We start from the raw sequence: 20,605 nt of genomic DNA on the forward strand, positions 1-20,605 counted from the left end.
TTTGAAGCATTTAACTGACCTATTTCTTTTTTTTTTTTAATAAAAATCAGTCATCAGCTTGGGGCAATGCACAGTTGTAATTTTCACCCTGACAGATTAGAGATGCATCCCACTGGGCTATTTCCATGAGCGAACAGCTGGAAGGCTGACACAGCAGCTGTCAGTGGTGTGACAATGACCCCCTCCACATAGCGTTAAAAGCAGTTGAGAGCGCGTTACCATGGTCTCAGGAGAAGACTGGATTTCCATTTGCGCAGTTAAAAAAGTCACCTGGGCCCCACCTGGTAGCAGCTCATACACAGTGTGATGAAGTTAGCATCAACAAAATTTGTCTGGGCTTAGACAGGCCCCAGCTGAACGCCTGGGTAGAAACCTGCCCCCCACCCACCACCACCACCACTATTTTCTGTGTGACGATGGTCACACTCTGCACCATCACTCGTAATAGACAAAGGAAAAATCCCAAAATCCTGTTCTGTTTGGATGCTTTTTCAGGCGTGCCAAGCTACGGTGATTGATGTATTTCACAAACTTCATCGTTTCTTTGTCTCTGTAAACTAAGGCCAAGCAGTTGTCCTCTGGATTCACTGTCAACAGCTAGAAGACATGAAAATAAGGGAGGAAATTAGTTTCACAAAAATGGCTTTGATATCATTCCTAGGAAGAAACAAACAAAATGGTTTCAAAAACTAGTCAGAACAAAGGTCTGGTGTTAGAAAATGAACTATGTCACTATTTTCATTTTAATACCCCTTAACCTGAAGCATTTATTAGACAGCAAGGTTCATTTGAAGGGATTCTGGACTCACTGGTATGACTGTTCAGCACTCTCACTAGTACTATACTGAATGTGACCATAGTAAACAGCACCTCCTTGGAAAAGCATCATCCAGGTGCAGGTGGTATTAGGCACTGTCAGGGCCTGAGTCTTAAGCTTTATGGTGAACGCTAGCCTCTTGAAGCTGAAGGCAGAGCTAGGCCCATGAGCTGTAATTCAGGCAGGAAGGCTCCAGTGCAATACCGAGCACCCTCAGGATTAGGTTAGTGTTATGACAAAGTGGAATTATGGTTCTCCACCCTAAACAATTTTATCTAATTTGCAGCTAGCAGCTGAGGTCCTTACCTCTTCATCTTCACCTTTAGCGATGTAGGAAGTAAAGCCACCACACTCTGGATCCCAGTCTTAAAATAGAAAAGAAAGATTCTTAGAAAGTTCAACACTGTCCAGGCTCCATACAGCCTTCCTGGAGATGCTGTTTTTCCACCCCACTCCCCAGTTACTGGATACAGGACGATCCCCAGTTTAGCTCCTGCCAGTCTATTTTTTTTTTTCAAATCAGAAACAACTTGAAGCAAATGTACCAGATTTGCCTTTTACCACAGATGGGCCATTTAAGGTTGCTTGGCTCTCTGCTCCTCACACATAGAGCAGTTTTGCCTTAGCAGATATGCAAAAGGGTTTCAGTATAATTACTGGCATGTGCCAGGTGGTTTCAGCTGTGCATTCTGGGCTCAGCTGGTCCAAAATGCTTATGTTTAGATTTTTGTTTTCACCACTATCTAACTAGCAATCAACTTAAAATGCCTAGACATGCCTAAAGTAACTTTTGAAAACCCTGGGCTTCGTGAATTGGAGGTGCAGTGATAATTTTGATGAGAAAAGGGGTGAAATGGAACACTTTTAGTGGGTATTATGGCCACCTGACCCTCCGCCATGCCCCGAGCCACTGCTTAATGAGAGGAACGGCCTGGGAGACGCAGCTTTTCCCTCTGCCCAAGCGCCACCTCCTGGCTCCAGCAGGAAAGGTCAAAATTGATCCCAAGGCCATAATCCCAAATCTTTGTGTTAGGACTACTGAAACCAGGGCTTATGCAGAAACAAGGACTATGAAAAAGTCTACAGAGTCCTTCTATGTAGGAAAAAGCAGGGAAATTTTGGCTGCTGTAGCACTGCTGAGAATTCAGAAGTTCTTCCTTTTACACAAACCTTGTAAGGAGACTCTGAGATCTCTCTTTTGTCCACTTACCCTCACAGCCACAGAAAAAGAGCAGGTCGAGAGCAAATTCTGTTGCTTGAGCGTCATGGACTAGAGTATAGTGCCCATGGGTCCAGCGCCTCAGCTCCCCTGCACACACAGGGGTACCTGAGCCTAGAAGGGGGAACAAGCCAGGGAAAACAATGAAGCTGTACAATAGCCGATGCCTGCTGAGCTCAAGGCATGTAGGGGACAAGCCCCTGCACTGCCATGCTGCTGTGGAGCTGCCTTTGCCATCCCCAGCAAAGTGTAAAGGGAAGAAAAAATAAAACCACAGATCTCGTTAACTTATTTTCTAGAGGTGGTTCTAAGTTATGTCCTTTGACCAATGTGGAGGAGGAAGGCCAAGATTTGCTCTTTGAAAGGGGCCAAGCTGCGATGTGCTTTGCTTTAACCAGTTCCTCCTTTCGTTTTGTTTTGGGTTTTTTTTTTCCCCCAAGATTTACAGTAGCGCACTAACTTCAAGAGCCAGCAACCTATCTGTTCTTGAAGTAGTGAAACTACCAGATGCTTCAGTGAAGAAGGATACTGCTCTGAACTCACTCTTCATGTGCCATCCCAGGAGGTACATCAGAATTTGCGGAAGCCTTTTCTTTTCCTCATTGCTCTAGCTCAGTTTTCAATCGATGCAGCCCCAAACTATGCCCTCCTCATATGTGAGTTTAAAATCACACAGCAGGAACATGGCACATAGAAGAGGCAAAATGACTAGCTGTGGAAATCAGAAAAACAAAGCCTTTGTACCAGGTAAGCGTTCTGATGGGATTTTCAGGAGGACTTGGGTAATTACCTTTTATTCCAGTGTCCACTAACTTGCCTGACTCGGTGCAAGATGAGCATTTTAAAAAATTCTACCCCTAAACTTCAAAGCCACTGTTTTAAACAGCACCAACCCATGGATCCAAAATTAATCTAACCTTTTATAGCAATGATATCTCATTGCTGACAACTAAGTGGTTATTTAGGCTGGCAGCATTTTCTGAAAGGTTAAATCCTAGTTTTAGGTATTGGTTTTCTAATTCTAATTATTTTTACTTCTGATCTGTTCATTTTCTTCCTTTTGATTTGGTCTCATACAAGAATCTATATGAAGCAGGAGTGTAACTATTAGCAAAAGATTTTGGGCAATTAATTAACACTCCCCCTCCTCACCCATGCCTTAACTCCTACAGAAGTCCCACCCTTAAGACTTAAGTCTGTTTAAAATGGTATCTTCAAGTTAGTCACTACTTTATTCCAAGTTCTTTTGCAATGGTCACTTATTTTGGATACCCAGTCTGACATACTTCAAGTCCCATGTTTGTGCTGGTGCCTTGTGCTGGCTGCAGTACAAGGTAAAACGCTAGTTCCACGAAAATCATTGGGAATTCTGCTGCCAACATCCTTAACATCAGGATTCTGCTCAAGTCCTTTCGCACTGCTGCTGCTCAACTTACCATTCTGCATCTCACTGTCTTGTGCTTCAGGGATGTTAGGCTGGTCTGGCTGATGGGGATTGCGATCAGCGTGTTGTTCAGTCTCTTCCTGCTCAGGTTTGGGACTGCTGTGCCCAACAGTGTCTGCTGCTCTTCCTTCCCCAGCATCTTCATCCTCATCAGAGGGAGCCAGGAAGTGCAGCTTTAGGCCAGTGAAGTTGGAAAGCAGTAAAAACAAGGCCTCAGAGCGCAAGAACTGGAGGAATTTCTTCAGGATGTCAGGGAGGCTGTCTTCCTCTGCTGTCTCATAGAGCCTGAAAGACAGCAGAGGTATCAGCAGTGGAGAACCAACAAGGACCATGTCCATGGGGGCAGCATCAACCAGTGCAGCCTCATGGCAGTTCCTACTTGGCCTGATCAATAGGTGCAGGACGCTGTCATTCCCCACCTTTTATTGGCAGGCCCCCGGCTACTCCACTGGATGTCTTTGTTCTCCAAAGCCTCACACAGTAGTTGGTATTTCTCTTTCTAGGAGAGAACGATAATGCAGAAACTTTAACATTTAGGTCTCCCTTGGTGTGCTAGAAGCAGCCATTGTCTCTGAGATAAGGCACTCTAACTTGTTTGAGGTGCCTAAGGTCTGCTGAATTGAGGAGCATAGCTTGGGTAGGCATCATGTCTTTTCAATGCCAGTGACCAACAGGTATCAAATGCTACTTGATTGTCTGCTGGGTGAGAACGCAGTTCACTGAGATATGGATGCCCACTAAACCAGAGGTAAATCAGCCTTGAGGGGAAAAGCCTTTCAAGTAAGACAAAACCGTTATGGGTCATTTGTTTCACACACAGGTCGAGTTCCCCAAGTGCAAAGCTGTGAGAGCTGAGGGACAAGGAAGGACACTCTGGTCACCACAAGGCTAGGAAGCAGAAGGATGACATGTTTCCATCCTTCTGCTTTGCTTCTTGCAGGAAACAAGAATGTTGAAGCAAAGTGTTTGATTTTTGAGTCCCTATGCAGCAGTATACAGGCAGGCAGAGGGCATCCACCTACAGAATCACAACATGGTTGAGGCTGGAAGGGACCTCTGGAGGTCATCTGGTCCATTCCCCTTTAGGGAGTGAAACTATAAGGTGTTTTAGTTGAGAGCCAAACAAACAAGGCCTTTCCCAGCCTGCATGACATGTGGTACCTACCAGCCCTGTGACCTGCTCTAGCAGACCACATCAGATTGAACCACTGGGCTCACCTTAAGAAAATCTTTCAGGAGAATTTCTGATCGCTCCTCAAATTCCTCCTGGATTTGAGCTTGGGAGTCCATGTCCAAATAAACTAGATTGATCCATTCATACAAGATTTCATGCTGGAAGGGAAATGGACTTGAATGCTGAATTTGCAAAAGTAAAAAGGATTCCCCAATTCCCCCTTACCCAGCTGGCCACAGGGCTGGATTCCTCCCCACACACACTCCATTCCTTTCTTTTTTTTTTTTAATTGCACCATGAGTATTTGCTGCATTCTCTACACTATTGTAGGTATGCAAAACGTACAGAGTCAAGAAAGATATACAAGAAAGAAACCAGCTACGAATACATGGAAAGGAAACAAAAAAAGAGAATGGGGTAAGTTAAAGCATCCCCAAGCATCAGTGCATCCTGTAACAGGTATTCCAGGGACATGAAAGAAATAGAAATGCAGATAAGCAGATGTAGGCTTGTCACTCACATCATAGGGGATATGCGGGCTCCTGGGCAAGGGAGCTTCTATGTGGCGTGCAGGTCTGACTATTGATGGGCCGTGAAACCAGCCGCTCACTGACAAGCGGCACTTATCCTCAGACAGAACTTCTGACACCTGGAACAACATTGAGCAGCACGTTACTGTTTAGACTACAAAACATTTACAGACCAGCTGTAACAGGCAGCACACAGACTCGTCATAGGAGATGGACCTGACTCCAGAGAGCCTACTGCATACACAGAGAAGTCAAACAAGGGCTAGACCAGGCTGGATTATTCTTGGCTTACAGAAAGAGGGCTTAAAGCAAACTTTGATGCTCAAGTCCATCGTAGGTTTCCAGAATCCCAGTCTAAGCTTTTACTCCAAGCTCCCAGCAGAATCCATTCCCTCTCGCTAAGAGCTTTGAGTCATTGTTATTAAAAATAATGGTATTTTAGTTTTCTACCATTTGTTCTGTTGAAGAATCAGCTATCACAGGCTGCAAAAATTAGCTGTCACAGCTTAATCTGGAAACTCAGAAAACACTGAGCATCTGTGGGCCACAGCAGACTGTATCGGTCTACTTTTTTCTTCTAATTTTTAAGAAATGCTGTAATGCAAGCCATCATGAAGGGCATTTGCCTGATGATTTTGGCTCTGGATTAAAGGTCTACCTATCTGTCAGACTAAGAGCAACCCCTCTATCCTGGCATTTAACCTGGTCTGTGGAAACCCTTGGTTTTTGCACAGCAATGGCCACGATTAAATCTTGATTTAATCAGATTGTGCACGGAGGTAAATTGGGCTAAATTGAACAATTTGACATCCTAGGGTGCTGTACTGTAATCGCAGTGTGAAGAGAAAGCCATCCCCTTGTGAGTGGTTGCAAGCCACAAACTGTGAATTTTTGAATAGCACATAAAGACTTTGCACTGGGTTTTTTTGTTTGTTTGGTTTTTTACAACAGTCTGATGGAACATGAAGAAGAAAAACAGTCTGTTCCGAAAACGTTTTGGCTCTTATTGATTGTTACAGAGCTGTAGTGATCCTTTTCTTGCATGACTTAGAGGTGTTCTAGGTTATTTGGAATGGCTACTGAATCCTAAATCCCTGGGAAAAAGGAAACCAGAAAACTGCCTGCCATTGGAAGCTCATGGACCCGCTCTGCTCAGCAAACACCCACAGCTTTATTTGTCATCTCCCGAAGAAGGGTACACCATGAAGTCCAAAACCTGAAGATCTAATAGGAAGTACTGACTAGATGCTCTTTGCCCAATGTCTGAGAGGGCTTTAAGGCTGGCGTGTGCTGTGAAGGCTTCCTATCAGTCTGACCCTTACACAGTCCTCTAGCAGTAATTTGCAGGCTCTACGCTTTACTGACTAAAGGGTCAAAGAAATGATTCAGTGCTTCAGCAAATACTCTGGGCACAACCAGGGAGGTCCAGATCTGGGAGGCTTTGATTCACAGCACTCTCAGTTAGGCTTAATGCTTATTGTAAAAATAAGTCTATTATTTAAGCTGAGTTTATTGCCTGTGTAAACAGTATCAGAGACAGTGCACAGGACTCTTGAATAGTGCTAACGTGTGGGATTAAGTTTAGGTCAGTAGGAGGCAGTCACAAGGCTAAGTGGAACATGGATTTTTATGAGAAGATTAAATCACTACCTGAAAACAATTAGGGCAGTGACCAAATAGATATTTCTGTTAATTAATTAATTGTAAGACATAAATAACAGAAAAGTAAAACCCTGTAGGACATGCCTGACCTATATCACTGATCTTCTTCCTCTCTAACCTTCTGCTCTTTGGCCCTCTTTTTTACAGTCCCTGGTATTCTCAAGTACACAGGAGTTTCAGATTTCAGCCAGCTGTTTGTATCACGCAGTTCCACAGATTATTCATCCTGTTTCCAGCCATCTTCCTGATAAGTGCCATGAAGTGCTACTTAACTGTACCAGTATTTCTACTGCAGGGTACCACACTACATCTATGTTACAGAGGGGATAAAGCCATATCTGCACAGCGCCCTATTGGCAAGGTGATGTGCTGAGGAGCTCTTCTGGAGCAAAGTCATGGCATCCATGTGAAGAATGTAAGCTAGTTTAAAACAAGCAAACAAACAAGAATCTCTCATCACCGCAGCCAAATCCACAGCAGTGGCTTGCCAGGAGAGCAACACAAAATAGAAAAGGAAATACTTCTTCCCCCAAGATGATGAAGCCAGACTGACAGTTTAAGTTGGCCTTGTCAGTTCTTGTCCTCCTTGAAGTCCTGCCTTTAACACACAGCACTTAGCATGAGGATCCATTCTTCCTTCCCTTCGCACTTCTCCCTTTCCCTTCTCCCTCCCCATCAGGATTGTAATAACACGCAGAGTGAATAACCACAACAATGAGAATCAAAAAATAAACAAAAAGACAGCTCCTTGCCTGGTGGAAAGAGACTGGAGACACTTCAAAGAAAACCAGCGTGTTCCATGAAGGCATTAATGACTTGATGATTTGCTGTGGCTGAAAGTGTTCTGAGGAGGAAGAAAACATACTCTGGTTAAGATATGGACTGGAACTTGCTAGAAACTGCCATTTCTCTCTGACTTCATGACACTGCGATTGGAGAGACACCTGGGTATAAGGGATGGAGCTCAGAGCAAGCGTTTGGTGAGGAATCAGTGGACTTCTGTTGCTGGAAAGGGAAGTTATCTGCATCGCTCTAGAGTTCCAAGCATCACCTCCATCCTGCCTCCACTCTTGCCCCTTGCAAAAAAGTGTGTGTGGGGGGAAGATTCCCTTCTTCTTTAGCTTCTCCTTTTTCTCTACTGTCGCCCATTAGCATTGCATTAGCAAAGACTGTTACAGCCCATCTCTAAGGTGCACATTTTACCTGTACATCAGCTTCCCTGGACTAAGGAGAAACTCTTTACCTTCCTTGTACTGTCTGAGGAGAGAGTTGCTGCAAGGGGCGCATAAGCTTCATCTTTATCAGCCACCTGAGGCTGAGCTCCGAGCGCTTACCATCTGTGCTATACAGGTCCAGCGTTCCCCCGTCACTTTTCTCCCAGGGTGGCACAAGGTACAGGATGAAAGCAATTCTCCGACCTTCCAGCTCATCATCGTGGCACAGCAAGACATCTGCAATTACACACGTTTTGCTGCAGTAGCATCTTTCCAGTACACGCATGATTCATTCCAATGGCTGCTTCCCAGCTTTGTCCCCACAAGAATACAACAAGAAAAAACATGCCCTTTCCAAAAACTGCATTTTCACTCATCAGCATCACCAGCCCAAGAATTGCAAGATTAATTTTTGTGGGATTGCACTACGATCGGCAGATTAGCCCACTCTGAAGGTATAGGCAGTTATAACTCATCATCCACCCCTCCGCAGCTGTCACTGGGCACAGTGGACAGAGATTTTCAACTTAAAGAATGATTAAAGCTCTTTTAAATATGGAACTGCCCTTTGAGTAGGTTTGCTGCTGGAATAGAGGGAAGGGGGAGCCCTGGGAACAGAAAAGCTGGACCAACAATTGGTTGCACAAAAGACTTTTTAAAAAGTAGAGTTGACAGCAGTAAAAGTTTTCCCCTTCCTACAGTGATTTTTCATGACTAAAAGGCTAGGAGCAGTTGTAACCTGGACTCACCAAGGTGACATTTTAGCATCGGACTTCACAAACTCAACTGTGGCATTTGGAAGCTGAACACGTCACCCTTTTGCATGGAAGCAGGCATGCAAACATGGGCTGCACATCTCCAAAAAGGTGGGGACTTGCAACAACACTGGGCCCAGTTAAAGCCATCAGCAACATGCCTACAACAACAGTTTTTCTGTAATTGGGACTTCATTTTCTGAGACTTTGATTTGCTGCTGATAGCTTCTAGAACCCTCTGGAAATAGAAAGGGGCTGTGGTGGGTTATGTAATTAGTTATTCTGTAGTTTCCTATACGCCCATAGAAGCTTTGGGGAAAGGATCACTTATAGACTGACCAGTATATTCATATTTAGCGCAGGAGATGTCAATAGTTGGCTCCAGCTCTATCTGGGTTACAGCAGAAAGCCACGCTCGGAATTCTTCACACAGAGCATGCCTGAGAAGACAACAAGCACAAGGTAAGTGTCCTCCCTTGTTATAAAACATATCACCATAGCCTAAACTAATGTATTATCTGCCTTCCAACTATTTAAACAGTTAAGGGTGCTGTTGCTGCCAGAGACACTGTATTCCTGTAGAGCCACACAGGAGCTGGCCAGGAAAACAGCCCAGGACTCCCAGCATTGCCCACAACAACCAGCAGCGAGTGTGAAATCAGTTGTAAGGGGAACACGTAAGCATTTCAGAAGCGACAGATTCTGATTGAATCAGATTGCACCGCTTGGAGGAAAACGGTTAACTGACTTCAGGGCCACGACCTGCATGAAGTAGATTCGGCTCTTCGGGGCCGATTTCTGGCCTGACCACCGTGGCAGAAGGTGTCCGAGCACTGCCTGGCCCACCCCGCAGCCCCTCGCCTTCCCAGGGGAGCCAGACAGGGCTTTTCCCCTCCCCGAGCGGGCGCACCCGGAGCTGGCAAAGCCCCGAGCCGGCGCTTTACCTCAGCGCGGCGACGTGCGGCTCCGGCCTTCCCCCCAGCTCCTCGGACTGCGGCGGCCCATGGAAGAGAAGAAGGGACGGGGATTAGGGCGACGGGCCCGGCTCGGCTCGGCTCGGCGCGGCGCGGCCCGGGGCCCACCTGCCGCAGCGAGAGGAGGTCGTTGCGTCGCCCGCGGAAGCGGAGGCCCAGCAGCTCGTCGCGCAGCGCGTCCGCGAAGGCCGGGCCCGCCAAGAAGCCGGGGATGACGCCGTGCCGGAACGGGGTCGGCTCCACCGCCGCCGCCTCTGCAAGGGAAACGCCGCCGGTGAGGGAGGAGGAGGCCCGTCGCCACCGCGCGGGCCGGGCCGAGCCGCAGGAAAGGGGGCCGTACCGTGGCGGAGCGGCTCCCCGCGGCCCCAGGCCGCCGCCGCCCGCTCCAGCAGCGGCGCGTCCCTGAGGGCGGCGCAGAGCTCAGCGCGCGCCTCCCGCTTCCCGCGCTTCTTCCCCGGCGGCGCCGCGGCCCCACGCCGCTTGGCGCCCATGGCGCCTCCCTCGGACAGCCCGCCGGACTACAGCTCCCGGCGGTCCCCGCGCCGCCCGCCGGGCCAATCGGATCACGCGGGGGGCGGAGCCCCGCTCCTCTGACCAATGAGAGAGGGGGAAGGGCGGAGCGCGGCGCCAAATGCTAGAGAGGGCAGCTGCCCTCCCCCCCCCTCTCCACCGTGCGGAGGGGCTGGGGGAGGCAGAGCGGCTCCTCTCTATGGTCGTGCCGGAAGTGTGGCGGGCGGTTCCGGCGAGGCGGCGCGCGGAGGGTGTGCGGCCTGGCAGGGAGGTTAATGGCGGACGCCGTTCCCGCCGCTAAGTACTGACCGCTCCCTCGTCGCCTCCCGCCGCGTCGCCATGTCCGTGGTGCCGCCCAACCGTTCGCAGACCGGCTGGCCCCGCGGGGTGAACCAGTTCGGGAACAAGTACATCCAGCAGACGAAGCCGCTCACGCTGGAGAGGACCATCAACCTGTGAGCGCTGCCTCGGGCCTCCCCGGGCCCGCGCCCCTGCCCCCGCCCCGTCCCGTCCCGCTAGCGAGCCCTTCCCCGCTTCGTCAACAGCCCCAGGGCCGCCCTTGGGCAGCCTGCGGGAGGATTTCCCTCAGTAGCCGCCGCGCAAGGGCCGCCCGGGGTCCTCCGCCGGCCGGGGAGCTGAGGGGAAAGCGGCGGAAGAGCCCGGCTGCCGGCGAGTGTTCTGCTCCCCTCTACGAGGGCGTGCTGTTAAGCTGTGAAACGCCACACTGTAGGGTATTGTGAGTACTGAAAGCTTGCCAGCGACCAGGGGGATGTGGAGCATTTAGTATATCTGCTTTCGTATATAGACTTTGACTCGGAAAGTATAAGACTTATAGTATATAGCATTTGACTCGGAACGTGTGAACCCCACGTAACAGGGTTAGGGAGTATTTAGATGTGGTGAACATCATATATGCTTCTCTTCTGGTATGCTCTTTCATAGGCATCTGCCTTTGGCGGCAGAGAGAGAAACAGGCCATTGGCCTCGATGGGATGTGGGCTCACCCTGCGTAGTGTGTAGGTTGTGGTTAGGTGTGCCTGGTGTTTGCTGATTGTCCGGTGCAGGTATTTCAATTTAAATTCAGAGTCGTTGCTACCAGAGAAGACTTTACTTCTGTCATAGATACAAACGATTTGCTAATAAATATTTACTTACTTTATATGAGAAGCCATATACTTTAGCTTCTTCCAGTAAACTCTGATGGATGTGTTCTTTGTTAAGTACATCTGTCAAGTTGCAGAAACAGCAAATTTTAACTGTAACAGTCAATATTCAATTTTGGCTATTAATCACAGGCTCATATGTATTTTTTTTTGTATAGCTGAGTTTATTCACAGTTAGAGGCTTGTGGAAGTTCAAATATGAACTTCAGAGATTGGTATATTTTTATAGTGTTTCTGAAGAAAAAAATCATCAGGAAGCTGTGTTATCACCATAATTTTTTTTAAGGTGTAGGCTAAGGGTTTTGAGGTACAGACTACTGTACCCATAGTAGTGTAGTATGGATTAGCATAGTAGATGATTAATAAAGCTATCTGTGTATCTAAAAATGGAAATGATTCTAAACTATAAGTGAAGGGGGGGGGAGCTTGCTATTAAATGTATCTGCAGTTAGGAAACCGGTTGTTTTGTCTCACTTGTGTACATGAGAAAGGGCTCTAACTACTGCTGCTGGCTTGTGATTTCTCTGCTATAAAAAATGAGGAAAACTTGGGGGGGGAAGGAAAAATCTGAGTGGGGGGAAGAGTGTATACTACTCAAGTTTGATATGCTTAAGTACTGGGGAAAGAATACATGATGAGATGTGTCTCAAGGAAAACATTCCCTGTGAAATCAGTCATTTATTCTATTAATTCAGTTGCTGTATGCTGTAAGTCAATACAACCATGGTGATAACTTGTCACTGCTCTGCCCAGAACCCATTTTCCTCTCACTTTTTGACAGGCCGATTGATCTTGTCTTCTCTCCAGGCCTCGTGCTTTCAGATCTCTGTGTTACTTGGATTTTGTTCTACAGTAGCATTTTCCTGTTGCCTTCTGTGCTCTCTAGGCTGACCAATTTCTTGCCTAAGCTTTCTCTTCTGACTCTTCTCAGTCCCTCTTACCTGGAGAAATCTCTCAAGTTTCTACTATACTGTCACTAGGGAACACAGAGGTCCAGCAACTAACCCAACAGAGTGATCTGCTCAAACTTGATCTTACCCCGGGCTCCTGGCCCTGCACTTATACACTCGGCATTTCTCCTCTTCTGTGACCCAGATTCTGATTTTCCACTTCAAAACAAAACCAATTCTAACAGTTTAGTTCTCAGACTCTTTATTACTTCTGCAGAAAAAACCCCCGCTGTCCTGTGCAGCTTCCATCCTTCCCAGCAGAGCTTTTCTGTCCTGTCCCTTTCCCAGCTCCTCTCAGAGCCTCAGCTGCCTTTTCTCTGCGGTGTGGAGATCAAAGAGGGTGGCTGTTGAATAACAGTTGCTGCCAGTTCATCTGGGCTTCTTTCCTTCTTTTGAATTAGCACCATGCTAGTGTGTCGAGCAGCAGGACCTTCTGTACTTGTGCGTATCGTAGTGCAGATCTTCGGGTGATAGGGGCCCTGTAAGTCACAAACAAGAACTTCTAGACTAGTGCTATGAATGAGTTACTGTTCTGTCAAGCACAGAAGGTTCTGCCGCAGTGTAGATGCTGTGTCATAGTGATTTAAATTTAGATTTCTTGTTATGTAGTAACATTTTCTTCCCCTTACAGGTATCCTCTGACAAATTACACATTTGGTACAAAGGAACCCCTGTATGAGAAGGACAGTTCCGTGGCAGCTCGGTTTCAGCGCATGAGGGAAGAGTTTGACAAGATTGGCATGAGGCGGACAGTGGAAGGGGTTCTGATTGTACATGAGCACAGGCTGCCCCACGTGCTGTTACTGCAGCTGGGTACAACTTTTTTCAAGCTGTAAGTGTCTGTTTCTTGAATGTAACTTTTAGTTTAACTTTGTTGTCACAGACCCCTAAACATGTGGGCTAGAGGTTAAAGTGTGGCTAACTGATAGATGTTTTGAATGTGATTCATTTCTTGCAAAGACTTAGCCTGGGAAAACTTTTTTGAATGGTGGAGTTTTCATCTAAAATGTGTTTGTCTGACTGTTCATGAGTGGGGTGACAGTTTTGAACCAACTGGAAATCTTAGTTATGGTGCATCACTATGGTAAAATCCTGTTTAAAACTCATTATCAGTAGTTAGTGTGTTGTTCTTACGTTGTGAAATCTGTTATGCGTAAATATCCTTATGCTATGGCCGTAAAAATAGTAAAGTGGAGCTCAAGGAATAAACCCCAGTAAATGCAGAATTATACCTGTTTACAAACTACTGGGTGAGCTGGGGACAGCAAGAAGGGTAGGCATCTGAATTTGAGAAAATTGCTTCAGTTCATCTCATAGTTATCACTGCTGGAGTGAAATTTTAGTGTTTGGATCATATGGTCGTGGTGATGGTGGTGGTACTTGTTTTCTTTTTTAATCTGGATGGGCTTGACTTGTCTCAAGTTATCCTGCTTGTGTGCTTGCTCTTATGTTTTTAACATTTATATTGTTTGTTCCCAATTTTGTGTGTGTGTATGTGAAATCTAATTTTATATCCAGATTCTTTTTTGACATCTTGATTTGGGGGATGTTTGTGGGCAAAATAGGCTAGACTCTAAAAGTTTTGCTAAACTCTGTAATGATGAAAATGTGTTTTTTAGTGTTTTTTTTTTTTCATTAACCTTGCATCAAATGCAGGATGGTTCCCCACATGAGTTTTAGTTTTTGCTTCCAGTGTGCTTCAGTGAGTGCTGTTTTTGAGATAGGAACAAATATGGTCAGTATTTACAACTCTTTCTTCAACTTCTGGTGCTTTTATATTACTGTTAAAACTTTACCTTCTAAGTGTCCCAGTTATTATCATGTATATTGTTATACTTTGTCCTGCTGAAGTTAAAGTATTTTATATAATGTGTGTGGGGTTTTTTTAAGGGGCATAGAGTAGGCATTTTAGTCATGGTTTTGGTGAAAGCTATCCTACTGTCTTCAAGTTCAGCAAAATTAGACTTGGAACTTGTGACTTAAGGGCCTTGAGTGAATTTGTAACTCCCTGCCTGGAAGCACATCCAAACTTACCTGTGAAAGTCTGTAAATACAATAAAACATAACTTTAGCTTTCATCATTGATTATTTTAACAGACCTGGTGGTGAACTCAATCCAGGAGAAGATGAGGTAGAAGGGCTCAAACGCTTAATGACAGAGGTCTGTTTTCTTTCGTTACGTTGCTATACTGGAATGTTGGATTATTTTAGAGTTAATAGAATAAGCCAAAGCGTTAGAGTAGTCTCCTTATCGCTTCTGTTATTTTGGTGCTTCTATGGTGTTCTCAGGTAGTTAACAAAGAAAGCAGTAAGTTTTCATTTATCTGCATCATGTGTGTGACAGAGTGGTCTAGTGGCTGAACCCCTACCTGCTGCTCAAGTCCTGTGTTTATTTGCAGCTTTGCTTTTTGGCTGGCTTCAGGCAAGTGAGCGTGCAGATGGACAATAAAATACGTTGCAGAGCACAACTGATGAGGTTTTTGAGATAGTCTTCCCAATGCACTAATTAACTTTCCATGCTTTCCAAGTAACCTAAATTACTTCTGTCAGGTAGTGTAACAGTGCATTTCATTCTTCCCATTGGTCTGACGGGACTCAGTTCAACTGAATATAGCATGGAATTTCAAATGCTCTTGAAAGTGTCCTTGTCCTGTCAGGTGAGGCTTTTACTAAAAAATGTCACTTTATACAAAAATACTCTAAAATGCTATTAAAAGCTGTTCCAGAGCAGTTCTGAACTACATCAGACCCTTATTACAGCAAGTCTTCATGCTTCCAGTGTATGTTTTCTAAAAAAATTGACTTGGGGTAGTTAGAGTTTTGACTGTAACTGGATTTTTGGTAGATACTGGGTCGTCAGGATGGTGTTCAGCAAGACTGGGTGATTGATGACTGCATTGGTAACTGGTGGAGACCGAACTTTGAACCTCCACAGGTGAGTACCCATGTTGACTTTCATCATCTTCCGTCAAGTATTGATCTTCCAAAAGCCTTCAACCTACCAGTTGGGCTTTTTGAGTACTTGCTGCACGAGCAATTAGTTTTTCTTTTTTTTTTTTTTAACCTATTTCATCTCCTTTCTGTGGCTGAGGAGAAACTACACACTTTTTCTTCTGGCAACTCCCCTCTCCCTCCTCACACCCGTCCTGATGGATGAGAAACCACTGGATGTAATAGCTTCCAGTCCTGTGCTGAGCCAGATGCATCATTTAAATTCCTGTTTTAGCCACAATGGAAACTCTTGCACTGCTGCATGTGGAACAGATGCCCTGTGAATAAAATAGTCTCACTCGCTACCCTATTTCTAAATGCTTTAATACTGAAAATAGTTGCTCAGTTTGCTGTTACGCATTTCTGTCTTGCTGGGTTGTTTTAACTGCTCATGAGTACTGGTGCCTCTTTAGATCCTGTCCATAGTTGCGACAGCAACAGCATTTCTTTCCGAGTACTTTCTTATAAAAGTGGTTTTCATTATTTGATGCCATGAAAGAACAATATACGACATGTTGAAAGCTTGCACAGTGCTTGATAATTTATAAAGTAGCACTTAAGATTGCACAATATTTTCAAAGCTCTGTACAACCAATTTTTTTTTTCTTCCAGTATCCCTATATCCCAGCTCATATTACAAAACCAAAAGAGCACAAAAAGCTTTTCTTGGTCCAGCTTCAAGAAAAGGGTAAGTGTTTGTTTGCAACAAAGGATTGTATTTATAACAGTGTCTAAATGCTTGCATTTCATGCAAGGAAATGTGGTAGCAAGTTTGTGTTCATATGCTTGCAGTTGTTCATAGTTGATCACTAGAAAAGTTAAATGCTGATACCAGTTTTCAAGGTAGGTGATCCTTTGAATATAAGTTCCTAGTAAATGCTTGTTCCTGCTCCTGCATCGGTATATGTGCAGCATACAAACCTCATATTTAACTAGAAAAGGAATAAACCTACTCTAGTACTCTAGTGCTATATGTAGTGATCTTGTTTTGAGGTGTGTGGGGGGCGGTGATACCTTGGCTGAATGTGTGGTGGTTTTACTTATTAATCAACTTGTGTGTGTTTTTAGCTTTGTTTGCAGTCCCCAAAAATTACAAGCTGGTTGCTGCACCATTGTTTGAGCTCTATGACAATGCACCAGGATATGGACCCATTATTTCCAGCCTTCCTCAACTTTTGAGCAGGTATATTATGATTTATTTGTACTATAGTTCTTGGGAACACATCTGCTGTGGGACACCAGAGCAAGGCTAGGCACTACAGAAACCAGCTGTGAAAAGGTTGCAGCTAGCCCAAAGAGCTTACAATCTACCTCAGACAAGACGTAACGGACAATTTAGAGGCACCGATCGCAGCTTGCTAGCACCAAAGTCCTATCTAGCAGTTGTAGCAAAGGAAAATGTTGAAAGATAGTGAGGATGAAGCTGTGCACAGGCTAAGGAACAGCTTCTTGCAAGTGTTAGGGACAGCATGAGAGTAACAGCCAAGATGCACGTTTGAGGCACTGAATTAGGTGTGCATGTTATCACAGCTTTGTGCTGATTAGATGTGGTGGGTTTTTTTAGACTGTGTAGCAGAGTTTATGATATGTAGCATCTTTAGCATAGTTATCTGTAGGGACAGCTGTATTTTTTCCTTCCTTTTCCCAATGTACACTCTCTTTGTCTTTCTTACCTGAAAATGGCTTGTACTTCGGGTGTCCAGAGCTCACTAGTCTCACTGGTTTCTTTTACTTCAGCAAATGTGCAGGAATGCCAGGTATCCCACAGCCTGTCCGCTGTTACTAGGGGAAGTAGTTCTGTCATCCACCTACTTTGATGAAAAAAGACTGTTAGCACTGGTATTGCCCATAACAGGCTTGTATCATGCTATGTTTTTTTTTTTTTCTGTATCTAGTCCCAATTTTGGCAGTTGTAGCTATGGGGGCTTCCCCCTCCCCCTGCTCTAAAGACAGCAGATACTTTCTCCTGAGTACCAGCAAAACACTGGCTATTATGCAGCCAGCTGCCAGTTTGGTACCAGTGCAACAGACACATCCAAAGGACGAACATCTGGAAGTTGAGATGGATGCTTGCTTTCACTGTGTGAACGCTGTGTGTTGTGAAACTTAGTTGAGAAGAATTAGCTGTTCTGTTGAGTATGTCCATCTGTTACCCTTGGAGTGTTTGGCCCTGATAGCAGAAATGCTGTGACAGAGTTGCTGATGCGGGTACATAACTCTCACTGGTATTTTCATATTTATGAAGCTCTTTTAAGAGATGAAATGTTAATAATTGGTTCTTCTGCAACCCTAAGAGACTGTTGCACAATGCTAGCGTAAGATTGGCTGTTAAAAATGATGCTTTCTGCTATACTATAAAGCTGTCTTTAGGAAGAAATGCACTTTTGTTCTGTCAAATGGAGGCTTATCAAGAGCAGAAACAAAACATTTGCCTCTTCGTTCCAAAATGTCACTTAAATAAAAACAATGAAAATCCCTCACTTGGTATAATTCTTTTAATTTTAGGTTCAACTTTATTTACAACTGAATTCTCATATACCTGAAGAGTCTGATAGAAGAAGCCGTCTCTGTGAGCACAGCTTTAAAATGTAGAGAAAAGAATACGTGTGACGCAAGGATTTTTTTTATGTCATTCTTTTCCTGAAGGCCACTGAACTTTCTATTGTATGAATAGATAAGTGAATCTCAGCTGTTTAGGTAGTGGGATGGCAATGTGATATCAGTGTTTTAATTGCTTTTCATTGTAATACTCACCAAATTTTTTTTTGTACAACATTAAACAAAATGGTTAAGATTCTGTTTGTCTTGTGTTTGTTTTTTTGTGTTTTGTTGGGGTTTTTTTTTTTGCTTTAGTTTTCTCCTACATTTAGGTATGTATTTTAAACTTTATTACTTTCCTTCAGCAATACAGAGGATCTTGGAAACAAGAGGAGGACCTAACCCATTCAGGGACCATTTGGATGCTCTGATCTGCATCCCTGAGCAGGAAATTAGTCTGAAGGAGAAATTAAACAGTATAAGTAGGTGCAATATGATTTTGAGTCGTCTTAACTTGGAGAACAGAATTGCTGTTTTGAGGGAGTATGAGTTCCTAAAGGCAAGTGTAGCCTTTGTTTAAAGCTTATTAGAACTGATCTGGAAGCGTTACTGTTTGTACAGGGCTTGGAGAAGATGTAACATGTATCTTCTCTCTCTCTGTGCCCCCTTAAGAAAATAACTACCCAACAAATTCTGTTGGACTGGCCTGAGATCCAGTTAAAATATGAAATTAATTTTGTATATTTTTCTATAGCTACAGGACAGAATTTGGGTCATGTGAAATGTTTTGCCAATGCCATACGCAAGTGGTTCCATGTTATGCCGAGCTGTTGTAGTAGACCAGTGTGCTGTGTCATCCTGCAAGGGATACTCATACTTCTGCTGCTTCTCAACATTTCAGTCTCTTGCAGGTAGTAAATATCAACCTTTATAGTTCTGGTTTTTTACATGCTTGGCTAAACATCAATTCCAGTGGATGTGTCACTTCCTAATGCCTTTAGCCTTCTGTAGTTTTGCTTAACTCTTTTAAAGACTTGTTTCCAAATTCTGCCTCTGACCAGAAGATGCACTGTTGCTTGTGCGCTGTCCTCTTTCATGACGGCATTGTTGGAGAGTGCATGCTGCCAAGAGAACTGGAACTCGCCAAGGCACTTGGTTCTGTTGCCAGTTGAACTGCTGAGCTATGTGCGGAACAATTGTGACAGCTTGATGCTTCAGTCAAAGGGAAGCTATGCAGTATGGGATTGATACTGAAAGAATACTGGAAAATTTAATGGTAAGGCTGTTCACATTGGTCCTGTGGATGGAAGGCATGGACATATGGTTAGCAAAATGTATGGTTTCTTAGGCAACTGCCAGATGGGGAAAATAAAGCTAGCAGGGGTCTGTAGAACAGAACAGCTCTTGCATGGGGAAGTGAGGGAAGGTGGAGGTTTGGAAGTCAGACACTACAAGAACAACAAGCAGCGCAAGAGCGCTGCTGTTGAGGTCTGGCATTTAACAGCATCCTTCATCTTCCATTGTTACATGCTCGTTTGAGTCGGACTAATTTTTGTTCCAAGCTACCTCTGAAAGAGCGCTGCAGGTGCTGTATCAGCTCTCTGCTTTCTCCTTTGACTAGGTGCCTGTAGGTTTTTGGGGCTACTGAAGGAGAGCCCCTCTGCTTTCCCGCAAACCCCCCAAACTTTGGTTGTGCAGAGGCTGCCCCGGGAGCGAGCAGGCTGCCGGGGTGCGGAGCCTCCCCCCCCGCGCTGCAGGGCCGGGGGATCCGGCGCTTCCCGCAGCGCCGGGGCCGGGTGGAAGCGCCGCCCCGGCCGTGACTCAGCGCGCTGGGGAGCGGCCCGTGACGGGGCGGGCGGACGCGGCGCTCGGAGCCGGGGCGGGGGGTGTGGGCCTATTCCCTCCCCCGGCCTCCAGCGGGGGCCGGCCCCGGGGAGGGGCGGCGGCGGGGCGGGCGCTAGGCCGCAGGAGCCGGGGGAGCGCGGCGGGCCGGGGCCGAGGCGGCGGCCGGGCGGCGGCGAGGGCTCCGCGATGCCGCTGCTGTTCCTGGAGCGCTTCCCCTGGCCCAGCCTCCGCACCTACACGGCGCTCAGCGCCCTGGCCCTACTGGGCACCGGCCTCAGCGCCTACCGCGCCCTCAACCAGGCCCCCGGCGGCGCCCAGCCGGACGACGGGGCGGTGGGCACCGAGCTGTCCGAGCCCCCGCGCCGCGGCGGGCCGCGGGCCCTGGACGTCGCCTCCTACCTGCTCTCCGACAGCCTCTGCGTCTGGGTGAGCCCGGGGCGGGCGGCGGCGGGGCCTGCGGGCCCGGCCGGGCGGGTGGCGGCTGAGCCCGGCGGAGAGACGGGCCCCGCGGCGGAGAGACTGGGCCCCGCGGCCTGCGAGACGGGGACGGAGCCGGGGGCGGGCGGCGCGGCCTCTGCCGGCACCTCACCGCGGCTGGGGGGGGACAAGGCGGGCGGGCGGCACCCCCCCGCCCCCTCGCCGGGCTTCGGAGGGGTTGTTCGTTACTGTTTGAAAACTGCTCCCGGAATACAGAGGGGGCTCCCGGAGAGCTGGGTGAGGAAAGGCGGCTCCGCGGGGCGGGGAGGGGGGTGCCGCCGGCCCAGCTGCCCGCTCGGGCCCGGGGATGCGCCGCCTGCCCTCCCCGGGCCGCTGCCGCAG

The 20,605-nt window shown here is 46.6% G+C and overlaps 3 protein-coding genes across 4 annotated transcripts in view; 2 read left to right on the forward strand and 1 right to left on the reverse strand.

Annotated features, from left to right (window-relative positions):
- On the reverse strand, window positions 1-10,314 carry OGFOD1 (2-oxoglutarate and iron dependent oxygenase domain containing 1). The gene is made up of 13 exons (XM_075510502.1): window positions 10,130-10,314; window positions 9,898-10,043; window positions 9,760-9,806; window positions 9,155-9,255; window positions 8,181-8,297; window positions 7,599-7,690; window positions 5,175-5,303; window positions 4,699-4,812; window positions 3,900-3,979; window positions 3,473-3,765; window positions 2,028-2,150; window positions 1,124-1,182; window positions 1-597 (listed from the first exon to the last, which is right to left on the reverse strand). Exons 1-13 carry the CDS (start codon window positions 10,278-10,280, stop codon window positions 436-438), a joined length of 1,614 nt encoding a protein of 537 aa, XP_075366617.1. The 5' UTR covers window positions 10,281-10,314; the 3' UTR covers window positions 1-435.
- A 188-nt stretch (window positions 10,315-10,502) lies between these two features.
- NUDT21 (nudix hydrolase 21) lies at window positions 10,503-18,200 on the forward strand. Its single transcript, XM_075510503.1, has 7 exons — window positions 10,503-10,754; window positions 13,044-13,244; window positions 14,510-14,573; window positions 15,258-15,347; window positions 16,016-16,091; window positions 16,472-16,586; window positions 17,909-18,200. Exons 1-7 carry the CDS (start codon window positions 10,639-10,641, stop codon window positions 17,928-17,930), a joined length of 684 nt encoding a protein of 227 aa, XP_075366618.1. The 5' UTR covers window positions 10,503-10,638; the 3' UTR covers window positions 17,931-18,200.
- A 1,689-nt stretch (window positions 18,201-19,889) lies between these two features.
- Window positions 19,890-20,605, forward strand: part of AMFR (autocrine motility factor receptor) — a 37,295-nt gene continuing 36,579 nt past the window's right edge. Inside the window, exon 1 of one of the 2 annotated variants that reach the window (XM_075510505.1) lies at window positions 19,890-20,212. In XM_075510505.1, the coding sequence (XP_075366620.1) occupies window positions 19,973-20,212 (240 nt within the window). In that variant the 5' untranslated portion in view covers window positions 19,890-19,972. The remainder of the gene's footprint in view (window positions 20,213-20,605) is intronic. The other variant, XM_075510504.1, reaches the window with a different exon arrangement.

The sequence above is a fragment of the Mycteria americana genome, chromosome 8 (assembly GCF_035582795.1).
Source record: "Mycteria americana isolate JAX WOST 10 ecotype Jacksonville Zoo and Gardens chromosome 8, USCA_MyAme_1.0, whole genome shotgun sequence".
Taxonomy (NCBI): domain Eukaryota; kingdom Metazoa; phylum Chordata; class Aves; order Ciconiiformes; family Ciconiidae; genus Mycteria; species Mycteria americana.

Bases quoted from the DNA above. Each gene is read 5' to 3' on its own strand.
- OGFOD1 (XM_075510502.1), bottom strand. From the start codon at position 10,280: ATGGGCGCCAAGCGGCGTGGGGCCGCGGCGCCGCCGGGGAAGAAGCGC. The intron at 1,183-2,027 runs GTAAGTGGACAA...TTCTATTTTAAG, and splicing joins CTTTTTCTGTGGCTGTGAGG to ACTGGGATCCAGAGTGTGGT. The intron at 598-1,123 runs GTAAGGACCTCA...CATGTCTTCTAG, and splicing joins CTAAAGGTGAAGATGAAGAG to CTGTTGACAGTGAATCCAGA.
- NUDT21 (XM_075510503.1), top strand. From the start codon at position 10,639: ATGTCCGTGGTGCCGCCCAACCGTTCGCAGACCGGCTGGCCCCGCGGG. The intron at 10,755-13,043 runs GTGAGCGCTGCC...TTCCCCTTACAG, and splicing joins CTGGAGAGGACCATCAACCT to GTATCCTCTGACAAATTACA. The intron at 16,587-17,908 runs GTATATTATGAT...TTTTAATTTTAG, and splicing joins CTTCCTCAACTTTTGAGCAG to GTTCAACTTTATTTACAACT.